We start from the raw sequence: 21119 nt of genomic DNA, 5'->3' as shown, positions 1-21119 counted from the left end.
TTCATTTAACATTGAAAAATTAAACAAAAACATGGTTTGGTTCCCTGTGTTTTTACTTTATCTCATTTTTTTCTTTTCATAATTCTACAGTTTTATTTCCAGTGTATCTTTTTTTTTTATTATTATTACTCAGGGCCTTTTAAATTTCCTGTTCCTTATGTGATAGATAAGGAATGAATGAATGAATGAATGAATGAAAGTATAAATAGCTCTGTAGAGAAATGAAAATGTACAATAAAAATGAAATCATTTAGGTCTTTAACAAGTATGGTGTTTTGAATATCAGAGCATGCTTCTTGTCTTCTCTACCCAAATTTTACTCTATACTTTAAAGCATCATAGTCCATTGTGTATCTTGGAGAAGTATAGCCAGGCTGTGGCCCACTCGAAGTAACCAGTGACACTGTGATAGCCACTGTATGAACCATCTTGATTTGCTCCCACATTTTTACCCACTGCTTGGCTGGATCCAGATTCTGATTCAGGGCTCTTTACTCTGGCTTTTGATTCTACCTCTAGTACATGGGTTGATGGCTCAGCAAGGCTGACTGTCTGGGCTTGGGTCCTTACAGCTTTGCCAGGCCTTGGGTGAAGCACATGACTAGAGCCTTCTGCTCCTTTCTCCTTCAGAATTTAGTTCTCTCCTGATTCCAGGCCTAGGTCTTAAATCCTGCTCCCTGACCAATGGAGAACTGCCCAAGACAAGACTGTTCTTCCCCATTAATCAGACATATTTTCCCTTGGCAGCGATAATTTTGTCCATGTCTCTTCACCATCACATTATCTCCTCACAGCAGCAAACATTAACACAACACAAAACAGTTTTTTAAAAAATCCAGGAAGTCAGAGGGTAAAGGTGGCCATACAGGGAAATAATCATTCCATTGACCTGGGAATTAAGACTGCTATCCAGCCACTTTACACTTCTCATGCCTCTGAATCAATAGGCAAAGAAGGGACTTACAGTATTGCCTGCGATGACTGATCCTGACTATCAAGGAAAATTGGACTGCCGTTCCACAATGGAGGTAAGGAAAAGTATGTCTGGGTTTCAGGAAATCCCTTAGGGAAGCGGTCCCCAACCTTGTTGGCACCAGGGACCAGTGCTCCTGTGAGACTCTAAAACCTGATGATCTGAGGTGGAGCTGATGTGGAGATGCTAGCACTGGGGAGCAGCTGCAAATACAGATGAAGCTTTGCTCGCTGGCCCACTGCTCACTCACCTCCTGCTATGCGACCCATGTCCTAACAGGCAACAGACTATACCAGTCCATGGCCTGGGGTTTGGGGACCCCTGCCTTAGGGCATCTCTTGGTATTACCATGCCCTGTAATTAAGATCAATGGAAAACTTCACCCAATCCAGGCAGGACTACTAATGGCTCAAAAACCTCAGGAGTGAAGGTTTGGGTCCCTCTACCAGATAAAGAACCACAACCAGCTGAGGTACTTGTTGGAGGCAAAGGAAACATAGAATGGGTGGTAGAAGAAGGTAGGTATAGATACCACTTATGAACATGTAACCAGTTACAGAAATAAGGACTATAATCATCATGCATATTCTTCCTTTTTTTGTTATGAATATTTGTGTGTGAGTATACTAAGCAAATACCATTTTTTTTTCTATTATTCCCTAATCATGTAACATAAGATGTTTTGACTTCATAGCATACTATTTGATAATTGTGTTATGTTAGGCAGAATTCTGATCTTGTTTTTATCTTTTTTGGTAGATTAAGTATGTTTCAAGGAGATGTGAATGGGTGCCAACTTGACAAACAGTAGCCTTGTGATGGTAATTTTATGTTTCAACTTGGCTGAGCTACAGATGTCCAGCATTTGGTTAAATGTTATTCTGGGTGTGTCTGTGAAAGTGTTTCTGGATGAGATTAACATTTGAATTGCAGACTGAGTAAAACAGAGTGCCCTCCCCTATGTGGGGAGGCCTCATGCAACCCATTGAGGGTCTAATAGAACAAAAGGCCGAATATCAGAGAATTTTCTCTTGCTGCCTGACTGTCTTTGATCTGGGACATTGGTCTTCTGCCTTTAGACTCAGACTCAGAATGGAATACCTTTGGCTCTCCTGGTTCTCTGACTTGGACTGGAACTATTCCGTCAGCTCTCCTGAGTCTCCAGCAGATTTTGGGACTTAGCCTCCATAATCTTGTCAGCCGATTCTTCTTATGAGCCAATACATGCTATTGGTTCTGGTTCTGTTTTTCTGGAGAACTCTAATATACCTGCTTAATATTTAATCACTACTTGGCATTATACGATTATTTGTGAGATCATTTACGGTCTTACTACATGTCCTCTGAGTATAGATATAGAAGTAATAGCTATTGTTATTATTATTACAATGTAATAATTATAAAACTATCAACTACAAAAACAGTAATAATATCTAACCCGTTTCACACTTCAAAAATGCCAGGCACTGTTTTAAGTACTTTACATGTATTAATTCATGCGATCCATACATCAAACCTATGAGTTAGATATTACTATGATCCCATTTACTAATAAAGAAACTGAGGTACAGAGAGATTAATTAATATACTCAAAGTTATACAGTACATGCTATAGCCAGGACTTGAAACCCAGCGGACTGGACCTAGATCTCCATTATGCAAAGTTTATCTTGTTATTATGCTATTCTGCTTTAGAATTCCATGATGGAAGGCAATGGTTTTCTTCATACTGTATTCCCTGCACCTAATATATCAGAGAAGCACCTTGAAAGTATGGTAATAAATAAGTAGTATCCTGGAACTAGACCTACTGGATATAAATCCCAATTGTAGCTTGATCACTTTTAACTGTGTGATTGGGAGCAAGTTACTGAAACTCTTTGTTTATCAAGTTTTTCATTTGTGAAATGGGAATGACAATAGAATTATTGTTAATATGAAATAAATCAATATTTGTAAAGTACTTAGAACAGTATCTGGCATTTAGTAAGTGCTCAATAAGTGTCAGCTTTTATAATGATGTTGGTTTTACTTATCATTTTATCCCCATCGCCCAGAAAAAAAGGCATGTATTTGGCTCTCAATAAATATCTGATATATTAAAGAATATATTTGTTGTGTCCCACATTGTTTTCTTTCATCTGACAACTGTGCTGCCTACTGTCCTTCCATTCATTCCTTCATCATCAATAACGTATGAGGCACTGTGCTAGATGCTAGAGTAATAGTGAAGAATGAGACATGGTGTTGTCCTAAAGGCCTCTAGAGCTGAGTATATAAACTGATATAATACATATAACATAATATAGCGAGTGAAATGACATTCTAAACTAAACATTATGGAAGAACAGAGGATGGAACTCCTAACTCTGGTGAAAGGCACCACTACAACAACGCAGAGACCTCCTGCTGTGAATTATTTGGAGGAATAAAGGAAAATGGACTGTTCTCATAATCATTTCCCCAAATGTCAAGATGATGCTGCTGGGGACACTAGTTTGTTAGAATGAGCAAACTCAAGTTTGGCTTCACCTGTGGAGAGATTAAAAGCCTACTTACTTATTGCATACTGAACAAATACCAAGAAGGGTCTTCCAGTCTCACAATCTTCATATATAATTGAGACCAAATAGCCTCTCTGCCTAAAGGAAGAAAGAATTGGGCATGTCGATCATTCGGCATTTACCTTCAAGTGACTGAATGCATAATGAAGATGGCCTTTCACACAAGAGTACTTTTTCTTAAGAATCAGGAAGTCTGGCAATAAGCAGGTATTGGCTTTCATTCAGCTGCTTAATAATTTTATCAGGGACTCACGTCTTTCCTTTCCTCCAGGCTATTGGCTTTTACTTTTATATTCATCACCCCATGGTTGCAAGATGGCTACTCTCACATTCAGGTTTCACTTTCATATTCAAGACCTAAAGAGGAGTTAAGATGCCAGCCTTTTAAGAGGAAAGCAGAGCCTTTCCAGAATTCCCCCAGCAGACCTCTGCTTGCATTTCATTGTCACATGGGCACTGCCAGCTGGATTGTTGCCTAGAAAAGCAAGAGACAGGAGTATCAAGATTGGCTTAGCCCAGAGTCGGCAAGCTTTTTCTGTAACAGGCCAGAGAGTAAATATTCTAGGCTTTGCAGGCCATACGGTCTCTGTTGTAATCACCCAGTCTTGCCATTCTAGCATGAAAGCCACCATAGACAATACATAAACAATTGAGTGTTGCTATATTCCAATAACACTTTATTATGGACACTGAAATTTGATATAACTCTCACATATTATGAAATATTATTCTTTTGATTTTTTTTTTCAACCATTCAAAATGTACAAAACAATCTGAGCTCACAGGCCATATAAAAACAGATGGTAAGCCCGATTTGGTCCATGAGCTCATAGTTTGCTGACCTCTGTCTTGGACCAAAGACAACCCATCAACTGGATTTGGGCAAAAGCTATGACAAAGTTGGTGTTCTAATAGTTCTAATAATTGTCTTTAAGGGAGAAGCAAACACTGGATAGACAACTAACAATGCTGCAATAAAAGGTAGGTTTAATTTTCTATATAAAATAGAGCTTATATAAAAGTAGCTGGTATATGATCAGGGCATATTATTTTAGTTCCTTTCTCTTTCCTTCATTTTAAACTAGAATCCTTTCTAAGTCATAAAGGGCTTTGTCTGCTCCATTAGAGCAGCTGGTTTCAAGACTTTGGTTTTCATGTAATTAATATTAGGAAAGTCTTTTGGGGGGTATCTATCTTTTTCAATCAACATGGGATTGATTGCTTCCTGTGCCCATACTTTAAGGGAAAGCTAGACGGACCTAAAATTATGAATTATAAACTTCATTTATGTTTCATGAATGTGTCAGTTTTCTTCCTAGGCTTCCAGTAGTGAGGGAAATACAAATGGAATCCCAGCATAGAAAAAGATATTCTGCATTCTGCTCTGGCCTAATCTCATTATAAGAGAAAGAAAAATAAAAAGATTTGCAGCAAGCAAAAAGCAGTCTCTCTCTTTATACATTTAATTACAAAGGCAATTTCCTTTATAGTCTACTTACAGGAATACCTCTTAGCATGTTGCCAACAGTATCACAACTTGTTTATTCAAAGGTTATGTGTGAATGAGAGCCTTTTGATATTAATCAAGTAATTTGCTAGCATTGCTGGGAAAAGGAAAATGTTAGCTTTATCCTGAAAAGTGAAACAGCCCATTAATCAAATTCTCTATTGAAGACAATTATGGAGAGAGAGAGAGCAAACAGGCCCTTCAGATAAGAAATTCCTAAACGGATGAAACTTTTAATGCATTTTGGCATAGACTTCTCTTCAGAAAGTGATTAAGTAAACTAACTTTAATCACCTTACAAATTATATATATCAGGTATTTATGAATTCAAAGGTTACCATTTATTATTAATTGAAAAAATCCTAATGAATGTACCAAATTCAAGAGCAAAATTCCTACATATGGACTATTTTGTTGATGTTCATTTATTATCTCCAGTTAAAGTTAGAAGGTGAAATAGAATATGCATGTTCTTAAACATTTGTCTCATTTTTTGGTCCCTTACCAGCACACTCTTGTAGGTTCGAGACTCGGCTTTCATTAATCAAAATTAAATTCCACAGTAGGAGGCATTTAAAACTATTTGTATAAACGTAGCTGAATGGGATAAGGTTGCAAGATAAGGGGTTTAAAAAATAACTCTGTTCTGAGGCAATATGGTTCATAACAAGGGGTCTTGTTTTCTGGCACAATGAATTATAAAAATACATTAGTCAAATACCAACAAAGAGTTAAGTTTTGTAAGTCAGGCGTTTTCTGAATTAATTAATAACATTAAAGCTACTTGAGAGTAAAGAGAAAAATGTTTTATAATATTGTTTTATTCCTCCAATTCATTTGCAAACTTTATCGATATTACAATTAAAAATTTTTAAATAGTATGATGTTAGGGAAAGGCAAATAACTCTATGAGATATCACTTCACACCTACTAGGATGACAATAATTAATAATAATAATAATAAAAACAGAAAACATCAAGTATTGGTGGAGATATGGAGAAATTAGATCTCTCAAACTTTGCTGATGGGAATGTAAAAAGGTACAGCCACTGTGGAAGATAGTTTGGCAGTTGCTCAAAAAATTAAAAGTGTAATTACCCTGTGGCTCTACAATTCCACTCCTAAGTATCTACCCAAAAGAAGTGAAAATGTGTTCACACAAAAACTTGTACATGAATGTTCATAGCAACACTATTCATAATATCCACAATGTGTAAACAACTCAATTTTTTTTGAAATGGTATAATGGAAATTTTCAAATATTTTTTAAATTATAGGTAGTTATGATCTTTGAATATATCCAATATCCTTTTATAAGACCATGCATGTATTAGAGAAAAAAATATATTAACAATAGATGTCAGTCACCTGTTAATGGAGGAACTGCCTTTGATTACAGCGGGAGTATTGTCCTCAAATGCCTCCAGAGGCCACGCCAAAGCAGGAGTTGTGCAGGATGGTGACATACACGAGAGGGAAATCCTATCTGAATGAAGCTGCCCCAGTTGCCAGATATTTTGTATTTCCAAAAAGCCAGAAACTTAGGTGAGTTTTTTGTTTTTGTTTTTGTGTTTTGGAAAACTCTCAATTCTTAAATATTTGTTCACGTTTTTAAAAATATGGGTGGAGGCTAAATTCAGCTTGTAGTTTTCAAACTTTGTTTTAGAAAAACACCTGGATAATCTGCTTTCTTTATACTGGAGGCCTTTGCATAAGAAGGTAACAGGAGTTTTGACACTGGGGTGAGCCGAGGAGAGAGCACCGCCTGAGGGGGATAAAGCCTGTGGAGTGAGGTAACCAATGAGAAATTCCACTTGTGGGGAGGTAGTAGTTAGAGAAATGTGAAGAAAAAAGGATATTCAATATTCAATTTTCAGTTATACAATTAAATCCACTCTGCCACCTAAAACCTTTAAAGCTATCTACATATACAAATGTGAATGGTTTATAGGGAAATCAGAAAAGAGTCTGTGTTCTGTAACTGGTGATTAGCAGAGGAAAGAGAAGAAAAAGCCAAGAGAGAACAGCAGAAGCAGGGCTCAGAGCCCCAAGAAGTGAGAGGTGAGTAGTCACAGCAACTGGGGTACGGCATCAAACATCCCGTAGAAAATGAGGAGGTCAAACATCAACATCAGGCTGAGCACAGCTGACATCTGGATTGCAAGAGAAAGCTTCAATAGGCACATTTTAAATAGAAGCAATTAATACCAAACCCTCGGTACCAACAAACAGAGAAAGATAACAAGGTAGTTGGACAAAAGCTAAATTATTTTTGTGAGCCCATGTAGTCTTATAATTGAGTAATCCTCTGTTTCTTCCTCAACTTTTTACCATGCAGAAATGCAATTGGAATCACTTTCCAGTTTTAAGTAAGAGTCTTTCAGATGGAAATGCTCTTGAATCATATCTGATCCTCAGAGACTAAAAGAATCAAAACAAGGAGAACTCCCCTAGTGTATTGGTTGTGTCCATACCCATCATGCCTGCCTAGGGTTTAGACTATAAATCCTGAGATTAGGAGGGAGAAAGACCTGCTTTTGTACTGAATGTGATCTTGGGCGAGTCACATGGCCACTCTGAGCTTCTGAATCCTCATCTGGAGTTAAGATTTGAAGATAATTTTATGTTTCTCCTGTCTAATTTGCTGAATTGTTTAAAAGAGCTAAATATAGAAAATATGAAGCCTTTTGAAAACTGTAAAATGCTCTGCATGCAAGAAATATAATTACAAGAGAAACAAAATCTTAGGCGTGAAAGAATGAAATAATTAAAACTCTGCTCATTCAGATTTTTTTACGGGAGGGCTCCTACTGCCCTGAAATTCCAAGGGACAAGTTGAATGGAGTTGCCATGTAATGGGATACAAGGCCACTTGGGGAGCTAGAGCCGAAGGAGAAAAGCTGACGTAACTGGGTGTTCCAGTGGTCACCTCATTTTCATCAGTGCACAGAATTATTGAGCGTGTTGCTTCCTGCATTAGAGGATCTGTACTGTTTGATTATTAGGGTAATATCTCCAGGATGATATACATTTAAACAAAGGTATTTAAAGGTCAATTTGGCAATTTCTGTTATCCTAAAAATGGAAAGCTATATTCCTCATATCATCTCCTTATCTGAGTGGTGTTTCTTTTCCAAAATTGGGACAGGAAAGTGACCTACATAAAGTAGTGATTCAGTGAATCACAGTGGCAGTTTGATTGTGACAGCCATCGGTGAGTGTGAAAGAAATGAGCCAAAGTTTTTATAACAATATCTTAAGAAATGTCTGCCCTCATCTCTTTTGACTCTTGCTTGTCTGGATTTAAATCACTCATCTAAGAGCAAAAGCTTTGATCTCACTTTATTTCCCTTACTAATCGAAACATTTTAAATTATGCCTCATTCCTCATAATGACTTCATTTTCCAGAGGATCAAATGTGTAGACATCTGTATTTGGACTTATGTTTAGTTGTAGACTTCTCGGCCACATAATAAGTGTGTGCGTATATTAGAGAGAGGGTGGACAAGGTTGGTAAAAGGTTGTAACAAATATATTTACAATTGTTACACTGCAATAGAAAAATAACATGCTATTCACATTTTACAATTATTCTCTGGCCTATAAAGAGTTTCATCTAGCTAGTACGCTCCAGAAAAACTTTTACGTAGAATAGCCTCAGGTAAAATAAAGGAAAAAAAACTAGCCAATTTTTTCACATAGGATCACATCCAATTTGGCCATGTCTATTGGGATCTTCCACCTTGTACCTGCTGCAGTAGGCAAATGAACACTGGATCACTGACATGTCATAGCCAGGTCAGAAGCAATAACCAAGCAGTGTCATCACATGACAAATGGATCTTTGGAAATGGTTTAATCTACCCTAATGCTTCTGGGTACCACTTTTACTTAGACCAGTTATGTTTGGTAAGGTATAATTCATAAATTTATTCTAAAATAAAGAGTTTATGGTTTAAAATCAAAGACCCAAATTAAATTTTGAGAGACAGGAGTTTCAGGTAGTCATATCTTCCATGTATGCAATCCATAAAGAATCCACAACCAAATCTTTCCTGGCAAGCTTTGTGTCTACCCTCTACTCCAAAGAAGAGATGTTTTCACCAACTCTGGGCTGGTATTGGGCCATGCAGCATGGAACTTGCAGCTAGCACTTCAACATTTTACCTGCTACATTGGATCCTCTGTGAATATGTAAGCTTAGCTATGTCATTTGACTGCCCCAAACTATAGCTTCTCCATGTCTAAAGTGCAGAGGGCAAATCCAATGTTCCCTCTTGTTCTCTGATGTTGTGATTATGATTTCTATGAGTGTCACTTTATGGTCACTTGAGAAACAGCAGCAAACTAATTCATCTTCAGCATCATTCATTCACAGAGCTAAGTTTTGGAACAGATACAAGTGCAAATAATAATTAGTTCTATAAACAGAAGTGAAAACAAATTAACCAATAAAGTTCCTTGACTCACTTCATAAAAAGAGATAGGCTTTGCTGGTATATTCACATTTTATAAATATTATCAACAGAGTAACTAGGAGGGTTAAACTCAATGGAATATAATAAAACATTGCTATCAATGTACTCTACCATATTATATAAGGCAAAATTATTCAATTAAATTTCAATAAAAATATTTTGTAACATCTAAATATTTGATGGCATAAGACAGATTTTTAAAAATATGCTTTGAAGCATCATAATTCCAGTGAAATTTCTCAGATTGTCATCATCATAAAGGACAGGCAAAGGAATATTAGAGAAAAATAAGTCTATTGGAAAGGAAACATAAAATATCCAGATATTAAGTATAATGACATATTTAAAATAACAACAAAAAAATAGTTTAAAAATGAAAACCTATTGAGATCATTAATTGGCTCTATGTAATTTAATAAGCTGATGTCTGCAGAATTAAAATCTAATTCTTACTAGAGTCAATACAGTCATTACTTACTAAATGAGATTAGAAAAAAGGGCCCACATTAAAATCAAAGGTAATCACTTCTTTACACCCACTCATCCCCTCCTCTCTCCCCAGTTCTGATTTTCTGGTAATAAATAATCTTTTACACTATATGAGAGGAGCACCCAGCTGAAACATAAGCATTTTAATTTTTTTCTGATAGTTTTAATATTTTTGGAAACAAATTGCTTGATTTCTCCCTCAATACTGTGGTTTTTTAGCTTTCATTATAGTCTCTAGCTGTTCAATGATATTACCAAGAGAAAGTTCTTGGAGGAATTATTTCATTTTGAGTCTTTTAGGATAAAAAAGAAAGATAGATGATAGAAAATTATTAGAAAAGTGTTTCTAGAAGTCTTGAGCTATTACTTGAAATGTAGAACTCTATTTTCTCCATCTGACTGGAGAATGGCTGGAAACTTTGTCTGGATGAGTGATATTTCTGTCAAATCCAAAGGAGGTAAGAAAAAAATTAAATATATTTCAGATCAGAATATATAGCCAGTTCTGGTATAGATTTCAAATTGTTTGAAGATATTTTTCATGTCTCCTGTGGTTATAATGTTCACACTTTTACTTGTTACACATTTTTCCCACTATGACATAGCGGCTCAATCTCGGCAGATTATTGGGCAACTAAAAAGGACCAGTCTCAAATTATTCTAATCAAATCCTCTACCTCTGTAACAGAAAGTGAATTATTACTAATGGCAATTAACAGGCAATTTCCCACGTGTCTATCTTTTCCTTTTCCACTTTGACTTTCTCCTTTTGAGAAGCTCCAGAAATATTTCCCAAATATCATTTTAAATATTATATTAACTTCTTAGATTCCTATAGGTATTTTTTCAAGGACATCATGAGGGAGGAAGAAATTTTCTTCTACCCTTCTATATGCTTTCAGATGGTCTAATAATTAAATCTACATGAGACAAATTAACTAGACAGATAATGAAGTTTAATTACATACATACTTATGGGAACCCCACATACACGACAGAGTCAGAGATCCCACATGCATGAGCGGTTCAGAGACAGAAAGGTAAAATGAGATATATATGGCATACTAAGGAATGAGCTAAGATGCCTTGTGGCTTGAAAGGGGAGAAGGGATAATTGTAGGACAATAAGAGCAGATATTCATTAATTAGAAGTTTGCTCTGCCATATAGATAGGTCATAAAAAGTTATCTCTGGTGATAACTCTTATTATGGGCAAGATCCCCAATTTAGAATCTTCTAGCCAGTTAAGGGAGTGACAGAAGTTTCTCCTGAGCCCAACAGAGTCTCGATTGACTTTCAGCTCAAGATGAACCACATGCCAACGTAGCACATTTTCTGGAGGCTTGTTCTGAATCCCTTCAATCTCATCAAGTTGTCTTGCACATTTATAACTTTCTCGTTTGGGTCAAAGATTTTTTTGCTAAACAAAAGCTCTTTTCTCCACTCTTTTGAAGTAGACAAATAACACAATAACATCAGGGACCAGTTGTAAGAAGTTGGGAGAATGTTTTAGGAAACTCAGAAAAAAAACCCTCGCAGAAATTTCAAGTTAACAAAAACTTCAAATTTCAGAAGTACTCTGGAGGAAGGGTGTGGGGAACACATCTCAAATCTCCATGGAACAACAACAAAAGGCCAATATATGGTGAAGTGGCAGATAGAATGAAAGCCAGTCCAAAGGCCTCTGATTGCACCCTGCAGGAAGACCACCCAAAAAGACACAACAAAAACTTGAAGTCCTGGTATACATGCATCTCTTTCTCTACTGCAAAATCAAGTGTAACAGTTAGCACAACTGTATTGCCATTTCAACTTTCTCTCTCTTTATAGTATGTGGCTGTTTTAATGCTTAAGCCAAGTTTTCTAGCAATTCCCCTTCATTAAACTCAGTTGAGTTTTAAATAATAGGAAGTAAATTCTCTAGTATTGAAAATAATGTTTAAATTAAGTGAAAAATAATATTCCAAAGATTAATACGAATGAACTGGAATTATTATAATTCTTAAATTATCCACAGGAACCCAGTTTCTTTCCTTGTAATAGACTAAGCAAGACTTCCATGCATTTCCTTTCTTTGTACTGGAAATGTATACTACGTAAAAAATGTCATCACTGAGGTGAAAATATCAAATGAAAAGAGTCATTGAATCCCCAAATCTCAACTTTTTAGAAAGTGATTTTTTAAAATAGCAAGTTGATTTGAGAAATTGATACATACAATTTTCATTTATCATGTATTTTATGTTTGCCTACTCAGCAATGTACTACTTGAGAACGTGCCAAAAAAGAAAGACCTAGTCCCTGCCTCACTAGTTTCAGAGTCTAGTGCTTCGATGCAAGTTAAAACTATATTTCGATTTTAAAATGGAATCAATTATGCAATTACTTCACACAGCAAGACCTCTTACCAACTGACATTTCTATCGCCTATTGAAAACTGCCACTAACAAGTTTTGGGATCTTGGTTAAATCACTTAATTTGGAGGCCTTATGTTCCTCAGGTGGAAAGTAAATGGGTTCAGCTATATGCCCACTGAAGTTATTTTGGCTTTCACAATCTAAATTTTTAATATGCTTTTCATGCATTACTTCTGTCTTGGTCTGTTTAGGCTGCTATAACAAAATACCACAGATTGGGTAGCTTATAGACAACAGGAATTTATTTCTTACAGTTCTGGAGACTGGAAGTCTGAGATCAGGGTGCCAGCATGGTCAGGTGAGGGCCCTCTTCTGGGTTGCAGACTTCTTGTTGTATCTTCACATGGTGCAAAGAGTAAGAGTTCTTTGAGGCCTTTCATAAAGGCATTAATCTCATTCATGAGGTCTTCACTCTCATGACCTAATCACTCCCCTTCTTCCCCACTTCCTAATACCATCACCTATAGGCATTAAGTTTTCGACATATGAATTTTAGGGGGAGGACATAAACATTCAGACCATAGCAATCTCCTCCAATCTTCATGATCATCTATAGTGAGAGAGGTAGAGAATGTGATTGGTGGAGGATGCAATAGCGGGAGAAATGCCAAGGAAGATAAGAAACCTCATCTCTAGACTTAGGTTTAGTGCCTGAGTGCTTACGTGACACAGGTCATATGAGCATAGGAAAAGATGGAGACAGGCTCGCTGGCTGCTAGTTTTGGGACAGAACAAGTTATTTCATACCTCTGAGCTCTGATTTCCTTAACTGTAAAGCTGAAACATAACCTCAAACATCCAGAGTATGTTTAGCAGAAAAGTTTTATAGCTAAATTTTATCCTATAATTACGGAATTAGGCAATACATAGTCGTGTTATTTTATAATGGCAATTTTAACAAGACTATTACAATTTTAACAAGACATTCTCTATCTGCTAGTTTGCACCTTGTCTAGGACCCAAGGTTTCCTTACAACTGACCCCTGAATGCGCTGCAACTGTGTCTCTCTGCAAAAAATGGTTGTGCTTTCCTCCAGGACCAGAACTAAAGAATCAGGGTCTTCTAAATATGGCCATTTTTACCAAACACCCAGCGAAGCAGGGAACGGGCCCTGCTTGGATATTTCCTAACACTTTTCTGTAGTTCATCAAAAAAGACAAAACAAAAAGTATGTCATCTTTTCTGAACAGCAAATCTGGTGATATTGGCAACCCTCATTATTATATCTACTAAAGACTGATGAGTAATTATTATTGTTGCTTAAGCATTAGCTGCTGTCTCTATTTGACTCTCGATCTCTACCTCTAAAAACTTTCCCATCGTTCTGTTAAAATCTGAGAGAATGTAAGTGCTGTTGCTGTAGATTTAAAAACAGCTTATACGACATATTTGTTATCAATGCTTTATTGTTGAAAACAAAATTGAAATTCTCTGGCACATAAAACAATTATTTCTACAAAAGGAAAGCCTACAAATCTTGATAATTTATACAAATAACAGTTTCTCAAAAAATAAAATTTTAATTTAGTAAACTTGTCTTGTGCTCTATATTTTTAGCACTGTCTGCAGTAATCCACCATAAATCCCTGAGCGGAGACATTTTTTGACCATGTTCTACAGTCCCCCCAGCCCACCCCCATAGTTGGTCTAAGCCCAGCCCTGTAGTGAAAGGTGTCAGGGACATTTTGTTATTAAAGATCCATGCATATTATGACACAGGCCCAATTATTAATGCTACTTGGGAACTGGGTCAACATGAAGTGCCTCTACTGTGCAATCAGCGAACCTATTAAGAACCAAGTGTTTTGAAAGGAAGAATAACAATAAAAAGACATAAAGTGTTAAGACTAAGAAGTCATCATAGGTCAATAACTATTTAAATAAATTAAAATGTTAAACATTGAATTCATCTCTATATCCTTATATTAAATTCCTTATTTATTTTTTTGCAATTGCCAATGCAGAAGATGAAAAATACACTTCAACCCACACTTTTGGTTTGACCACGGGTTTGTTGTTAAGTGTTAAATATCATTCTGAGAACATAATGATTTTGATATAATTTAACTTTTGGCCCTTCAATGAAATGTTAACTAAATAATATGCATATTAGGAGGGCCTTCTTATTAATGCCATCAGCAAATCACTCTCACTACATTTGCCCTTCTTACAAAACCATTAACATCATAGGAACACTACTGTAAATTCTTTATCCCACTCTATTCTGATATGCAGAAAAATAAAAATATGGAAGAAACATAGCATGATGTGTTTGCATGATCATCTTTCCTTTAATGAGGATGCTGCCCACATAATCATGGAGTATGAAGGTAAAAGGGGAAAAGCTAATTTTCACTTGCAAAAAATCTGGCTTAACGGATCAAGTTTTGTTTGTTATTTTGCTATGGTAAAATTATAAATAAATAAATATGTAGAGTATTGTATAGCTACTTTATGAAGAAGTTAACAGTGGGCTGTTATTTTCACAAAGTTAATTTTTAGTAGCAAAGTTTGACTGCAAGTCTAAAAGTGTTCAATAAATGTTCTCTACTTTTTTTATAGTCTTACTTGTGAAATGACCATCGAAGTGGTTACTAATAAGTAATGAAACAAACTACCAAATTCGCTAGTGAAAAATGGTTTTCAATTGTGAAAAGCACTTGGCAGAAGAACTAGAAACACGCAGGCTAATGCTACACTCTACTCCAGCTAAAAATAAGAAGTCATTTTTTATGTCTTTTGGGAAGAGCAAAATACGAAAAATATGATTAAAACAATTCCTTAAAAACTCATCAGCATTGCTGCTTAGGTACCTATTAGAAAGTGATTAGCATTTCATACCAACTTTTTCCAAAACATAAAATCATTGGCAACCATCACTATACACTCCTTTGAGCAGACATGAGTTTTTAACCAGTAACATCTGCAAAGCACAAACCACCTTAGCTTTTGTCTAATAGCTGTTCGTTAGTTATTGGGACTAGAACACTTTTAAGTTCCCTTTTGATATGATCCTTATATAAGCATATGCATTAACCAGGAAGAGCCATTTTAAAAGGTAATTTCAAAAGCTTAAGGATATAATGAATTCTCCTAGGCAGTTTTGGGGAAAATGTTGTTGATGTTAAAGTAAAAAATGCCTGCCTAACACATATGAAGCCTCCCCAACCCCTCCTACCACACCAGTGTGAAATGTGGTTTGCTCTACTCTGCATATCCTTCTCAGAACATGAAAAACATACGATGCCCCAAAGAATGAAGACTGACATCCAAATCATAAAACATTATGTGCATAGTCAGGAAACCACTGTAGATTATGACAGATCCTGACACAGTATTAACAAAAAAAAAAAGTTTTCTAAGTTTCAGATAAGCAGGCTGTCCCAAAAAGGGAAGACAGCAGCGTCAGGACAACCAGCCAGCTCACTAGGACTCACACTACCCTTTAATTACTCCCTGTGAACACTTGACCTTAATAGTTTACGGTGGCTGAGTGGGTACTCTGACTTCCTCTCACAGTGTTTAAGGAACAATATAATTTCTAAATTAGTTTCAAAAATGAACAAAATTTTAAACTTAGATCCCGCTGCCTCTTTAAGAATGCCAAAAGATCCTGTTTTAAGTGCTCTGGTTTAGTTCTTGCGGTAACAATTACATATATCAGGAGGTTTCCAGTGTCCCCCCCTCCCTTTTTTGGTGTTAAGGGCTGTGCCAACAACAAAGTGGATACTCCTAGAAGTGGCAGTGACCTCGGCGACCTCAGTCCTGGTCGTGAGGTCCAATCTAGCTCTTGTCATAGCACTGCTGGGAAGTTTCTGTTTGTTAATGAAACCAACTTTAAAATCTGGAGGAGGACGAGGTACTGCCTTCCTGTGTCAGGTCTTGGAAGTCTTTAAGCCTTGCTTTTCCATGATGTTCCAGAGCTTGCGAAGGTTGGACTGTGTGATGACATCATCCGGCTTGAGCTGTAGCGCCCGCAGGTAATTGGCCTCTGCCTTCTGGAGTCGGCCATTGAGGTGCAGAATGGCTCCCAGGTTCATGAGAGCAGCCGGATACTGGGACCAGAGAGAGGAAGGAAAATGATTAAAAGGCTATTACAAACTTTCCTTCATGAGAGACAAAAATCTTCATCCACTTACTCAAATGATTCCCTTATGGCTGGAAGCATGTTATGGAAGCAATTTAGCAATTTATACTAACAGACAAAGATAACTAGGAAGGAAAAAAACATTTTCAAACAGCTGCTGTGTACTTTGTACCTTAAATAGGGCAGGCAACTAGAGAAATAGTTTTCTTCTTTAATGAGAAAGTATAGGTTACATATGAGACTTTGTAACCTAGTCAGATTGTACTTTCCTGAGAAAAAAAGTTAAAAGTGATACAATTTCAACTGCAAAGAACTAAACCTTTTTTTCAACTCAATAACAAGAAATAAAACATTAAGTGGGAAAAATTGACAAATCTATATCTACCCACTTTTTGTTCCCCATCTTTAGCAATATTCCATGCCATTTCTACAAACATAAAACAAACAAACAAACAAATAAAGTATATTTCAAAATTTTATTGATGTTTTCAGGGTAAACACTCAGAAAAAATAAATAGGATGCAACCATTAAAGTCCTTTCCAAATCTAACCCAAGTAGTTTAATAAGACAAAGTCCTTATTAAGTTGTTTTTTTAAAATAAACTTCTAATGGTGAATGTTTACTATAAATGTAGCAAAAACACATTAATATAAATAAAATATGGCACTGAAAAAGTTACTTTTATAAGAAAAGCTTGTTATTTAAAAGCAAGATAATTTTCAAACATTGATTTTTCTGTAATGTGTGTTAACTGCGATATAGTTATAGTCTAAAAGGCAAAGTTAAAAATATATATATATATGAGTTATGTAGCACTAGCTTAATACAGGAGTTCCATCTCCAAATTCTCAGACATTAGTTACCAACAACAAAATTCCTTCCCAAGGGAGAAAATATTTTGCTTGCTATCTACAAATAAGGGCTGTTCTGCTCTTGTCTCATCCCTAAAACTTTCTGGCTAACATAGAGCAGCTAATATTTTGGCATATTTCAAATATCAGATAATACAAAGCGTTTATGCTATGATTATGTTTTCATTTTACAGATGGTGTCAACTGTTAATTCTCCTGACAACTCTCTGATACAGCCTAAAATAATTCACAATTATTTTTATGCTTTAGTATTTTCACAATGCATGCATTTTTCAGCTGAATGCATGTGACTTCACTCTCTACTCTAAAAACAATTATAGTCAACCAAAACAATGCTGGGGTGAGGGTTGAATAGCTCAGAATAAACCAACTGGGAAAAGATGATTAGATTTAGACTTTAAGAGATTTGGATTTGAGTTCTTGCTCGACCTCTATGACCCTGGTGACATCTCCTAACATATCTGTGTCCCAATTCTTTCATTTATGAAATATTGAAATAACATCAACATTTTTATATGTTAGAAAGATATGAGAAAATAAATGTAGCACAGTACATGCACATAGTAGATACTCTATAAACGTCAAGTTCATTTTTCTTGTCTCATTTTTCTTGAGGTCTAGCACATGCATGTTTGTGATTTTATGTTGCTATACATATTTTAAAATTTTCATTTCAATGGTTAGATAATATGTCTCTGGATGTATACCAAAATTCTAAGTACTCTACTACTTGCATTTCTCTCCAACTTTTCTACATCTTTTTTTTTTTCTTTTCCAAAAACAGAGTTGCAAATATAAGCTATTTATGACATTCAAAAACCTTTTGATCAGGATGACTCCATACTTATCAAGAAAAATACAGATGGTCAGTATTGAATTTTAAACACCAATCCAAATAAAGATAGCTCTAAATTACATATGCAATGAATAGCTCCACATTGGAAACCTAAAATAATGCCACTTGCTCTGTCTTCCTAAGAGAACTTTGTTATCACACCACCCCTTATTATCTTGAATCTAATGTCTAAACACATATCTGAATTATGTTTCCTCACGGAGTTTAGCACAACTCCCACTAAACAGCTATTAAACTGATGGTGAAGTGTATTCACAACCTGAATTACTAGAGATCCTAAATAGATAAAATGTTCAGACTTCTTCCTATCTTGAGTAGGAAGAAAGGAAATGGGGAGGAAAGACCACTCTTTACTCATCAGATATAGAAGAGGCCCAGTGACGAAAGCCCAGATGGTTCTGTGGGATAGTTATTTCTTAATCACTTTATTATCAAAGTGTCTGTACCTAAATATAATTGCAACTTAAGGGAATTATTAAAAGCACTTAGAGGTTATAGAGTCACACTGTCTAAGTTCCAATGCCACCCCAGAAATGTGTGCACTTGGACAAGTTGAGTGAGCATTTGAGACCTCAGTTTCTTCTAGAAATGGAATGATAACAATACTTGCTTCTTGGAGTTGTTGATATTATACGAGAATACAAAAACACTGTCTTTTTCCTCTTCTTTTTTGCTCTCCATTCCCTCATTATCTCTAAAACATAAAACAGAATCTTCTTGTCAGTGTGCCTGAACAAATACTGAACCTAGATGCCGAGGATTTGTGAACTGGCTTTACCTTTACTAGCATTGTAGCCTTTCTTAGGTTAAACCTGGAAGAGATGGATGTGAAAATAGTGATGAAATATACCAAGCCACATGAATAGGCTTTACTGTTATTACTAAATTACAGCCTGAGTTCTTCTGTCCTTGGAATACTTTTGAGTCGCCTCCCTATCATCAAATGATGAAAACAAAGTTAATATTATTCTAAAAAGAATAAAGTTAGGAAGTTAAATCTGTTATCAAAATGAATCTGAATGCAAATTATAATAGTGTTTTAGAATTACTTTAATATTGCATTATTTATACTAGTATGTTACTCACTGAACAAAAATAATTAAAAAATGATATTATGAAATTAATTTGGAATAACAGATCTCATGCAAGATCACATATATTAATTGTGTTCCCTAAAGAATAAAAATCCAAGTAAACTGAAAATATGCATATTTAAGAACATCACTGAATATTTTTAAGCAACTATAGATTTCTATTTTCAGAGGAATCATTTTGGTTTGAATGTATCTGTTTTAATAAAGTAAAAAAAAATCTTAAAAATCAATGAACATACACTAGGTAATGCTTATTAAAACATCACTATAGCTCCTTATTTGCATGAATGGAAACTGAAGAAATTTGCACACACTGACGTGCTCAAATGTGACATATGCATCATTGCCTCAGGTAACAGCTTTGAAAGTGTCAATAATTAGTTTGACAAATAACTTTATGTATTTATTAAAAATTTATGAATAAAACTGGATATAGACTACTTTCTTCTGATATGGTTGTTTTCTCTCTTCAAAGACATAGGCTTTATCTTTTAAGCCTGTCATGTCTCCCCTCCACAGCAATCACATGGGTAGCTTAGTGAATGCCCATTGGACTGAATGCCTTCAGATTGTCTAGCCTTGCTACAAAAACTGTAGTTTGGGGAGCGGCATCAGCTTCACTTAGGAACTCGAGAGCAATACAGGATTTCAGGTGCTACCTACTGAATCGGAATCTGAATTTTAACAAGATCCCCATGTGCTTTGTATGCTCATTAAATTCGAGAAGCATTGTTCTAGAGGTTATTTCCAGATCCTGGATTATATCATTTTATAGCTTTTAAAATGAAGTTTCTTATAAGAGAATGAAGTTCCTATAGAACAAAACATATCAGATCAAATGTCTATCCTTTCATAAAATAATATTCTTCTCTTGGTCACGCAATTATTGAAGGTAGTAAGTGTTCAAATGAAACTTATTAACAGAGCCATAAATGACTAAATATTGTTAGACAGAAGAAGAGGTAATAAAAAGCCTTTCCATAATCAAATAAGAGCATGGAAATTTTCCCAAACAGACTTAAACATTATCTGGCTGTATAACTGAAATTCAAGAAGTCCAGGTGACTAGTTGTCTGATTACTTATTGGGTGTCATTGCCGCTTGCCAGCCGTGACTCATAGGCTGGGGAACAGAAACCCAACTACAACTGTTGATGTCTTCCCTCACACACATCCTCTTTTATTGAAGACAGCTGATGATATCTTCAGCATGTTAACAAAGGCAGTCAGTAGCTTGCAATCCAGTAACACGGAGATTGTGGCTCCATACAACAAATGACACCGCCTCCTACTTCACAGACTAGAAAGGAGAACCAGACCTTTCTTGCTTCCTTGAAGAGAACAGATGCTTCACATCAAAGAGGCTGACTGGCAGCCATACTGAGGCAACAAATGACGTCTTTTTCAAGTCTCTAGAGAATTACGCCTTTATTGTTACTTTACTGTGATCTTTGGCTTATTTCTTCGACATTGGAGGATATATGCAAAATTAAAATAATAGATGTATACTGAGGTGTGGTAGAGTATAGGCAAGATAATGAAAGTCTGGTCCTTGTCTAATGCCCTTGAGGGACCCAAGGATCCCAGCTGAGCTTACAGGGTCTCCTGAGCACACAGGATTGGAAGACAAAGTCATTGTCCTGGTCTTTGTCTGTTATATAGTCTTGGAAAGAAATCTATGGAAGAGAAATAGTGAGACCATACAGAGATTTTGGATTGGGAGCTCATGTTTCTGTTGGAAACAGGACTAAACTGTAGAACTTTGACCGGAGGACTTG

At 35.8% G+C, this 21119-nt stretch overlaps 1 protein-coding gene across 4 annotated transcripts in view; it reads right to left on the bottom strand.

Annotated features, from left to right (window-relative positions):
• Positions 1–13818: 13818 nt before the first annotated feature.
• The window catches only part of TMTC2 (transmembrane and tetratricopeptide repeat containing 2), a 370372-nt gene continuing 363071 nt past the window's right edge, over positions 13819–21119 (bottom strand). For all 4 annotated transcript variants that reach the window (XM_011374929.2, XM_023521201.1, XM_023521189.1 and 1 more), the window contains one exon: positions 13819–16487. In XM_011374929.2, coding sequence (XP_011373231.1) covers positions 16308–16487 — 180 coding nt within the window. In that variant the 3' untranslated portion in view covers positions 13819–16307. The remainder of the gene's footprint in view (positions 16488–21119) is intronic.

The sequence above is a fragment of the Pteropus vampyrus genome, unplaced genomic scaffold, assembly GCF_000151845.1.
Source record: "Pteropus vampyrus isolate Shadow unplaced genomic scaffold, Pvam_2.0 Scaffold9, whole genome shotgun sequence".
NCBI lineage: Eukaryota > Metazoa > Chordata > Mammalia > Chiroptera > Pteropodidae > Pteropus > Pteropus vampyrus.
The sequence above is the reverse complement of the archived record's forward strand: the minus strand, read 5'-3'. Positions and strand labels throughout refer to the sequence as shown.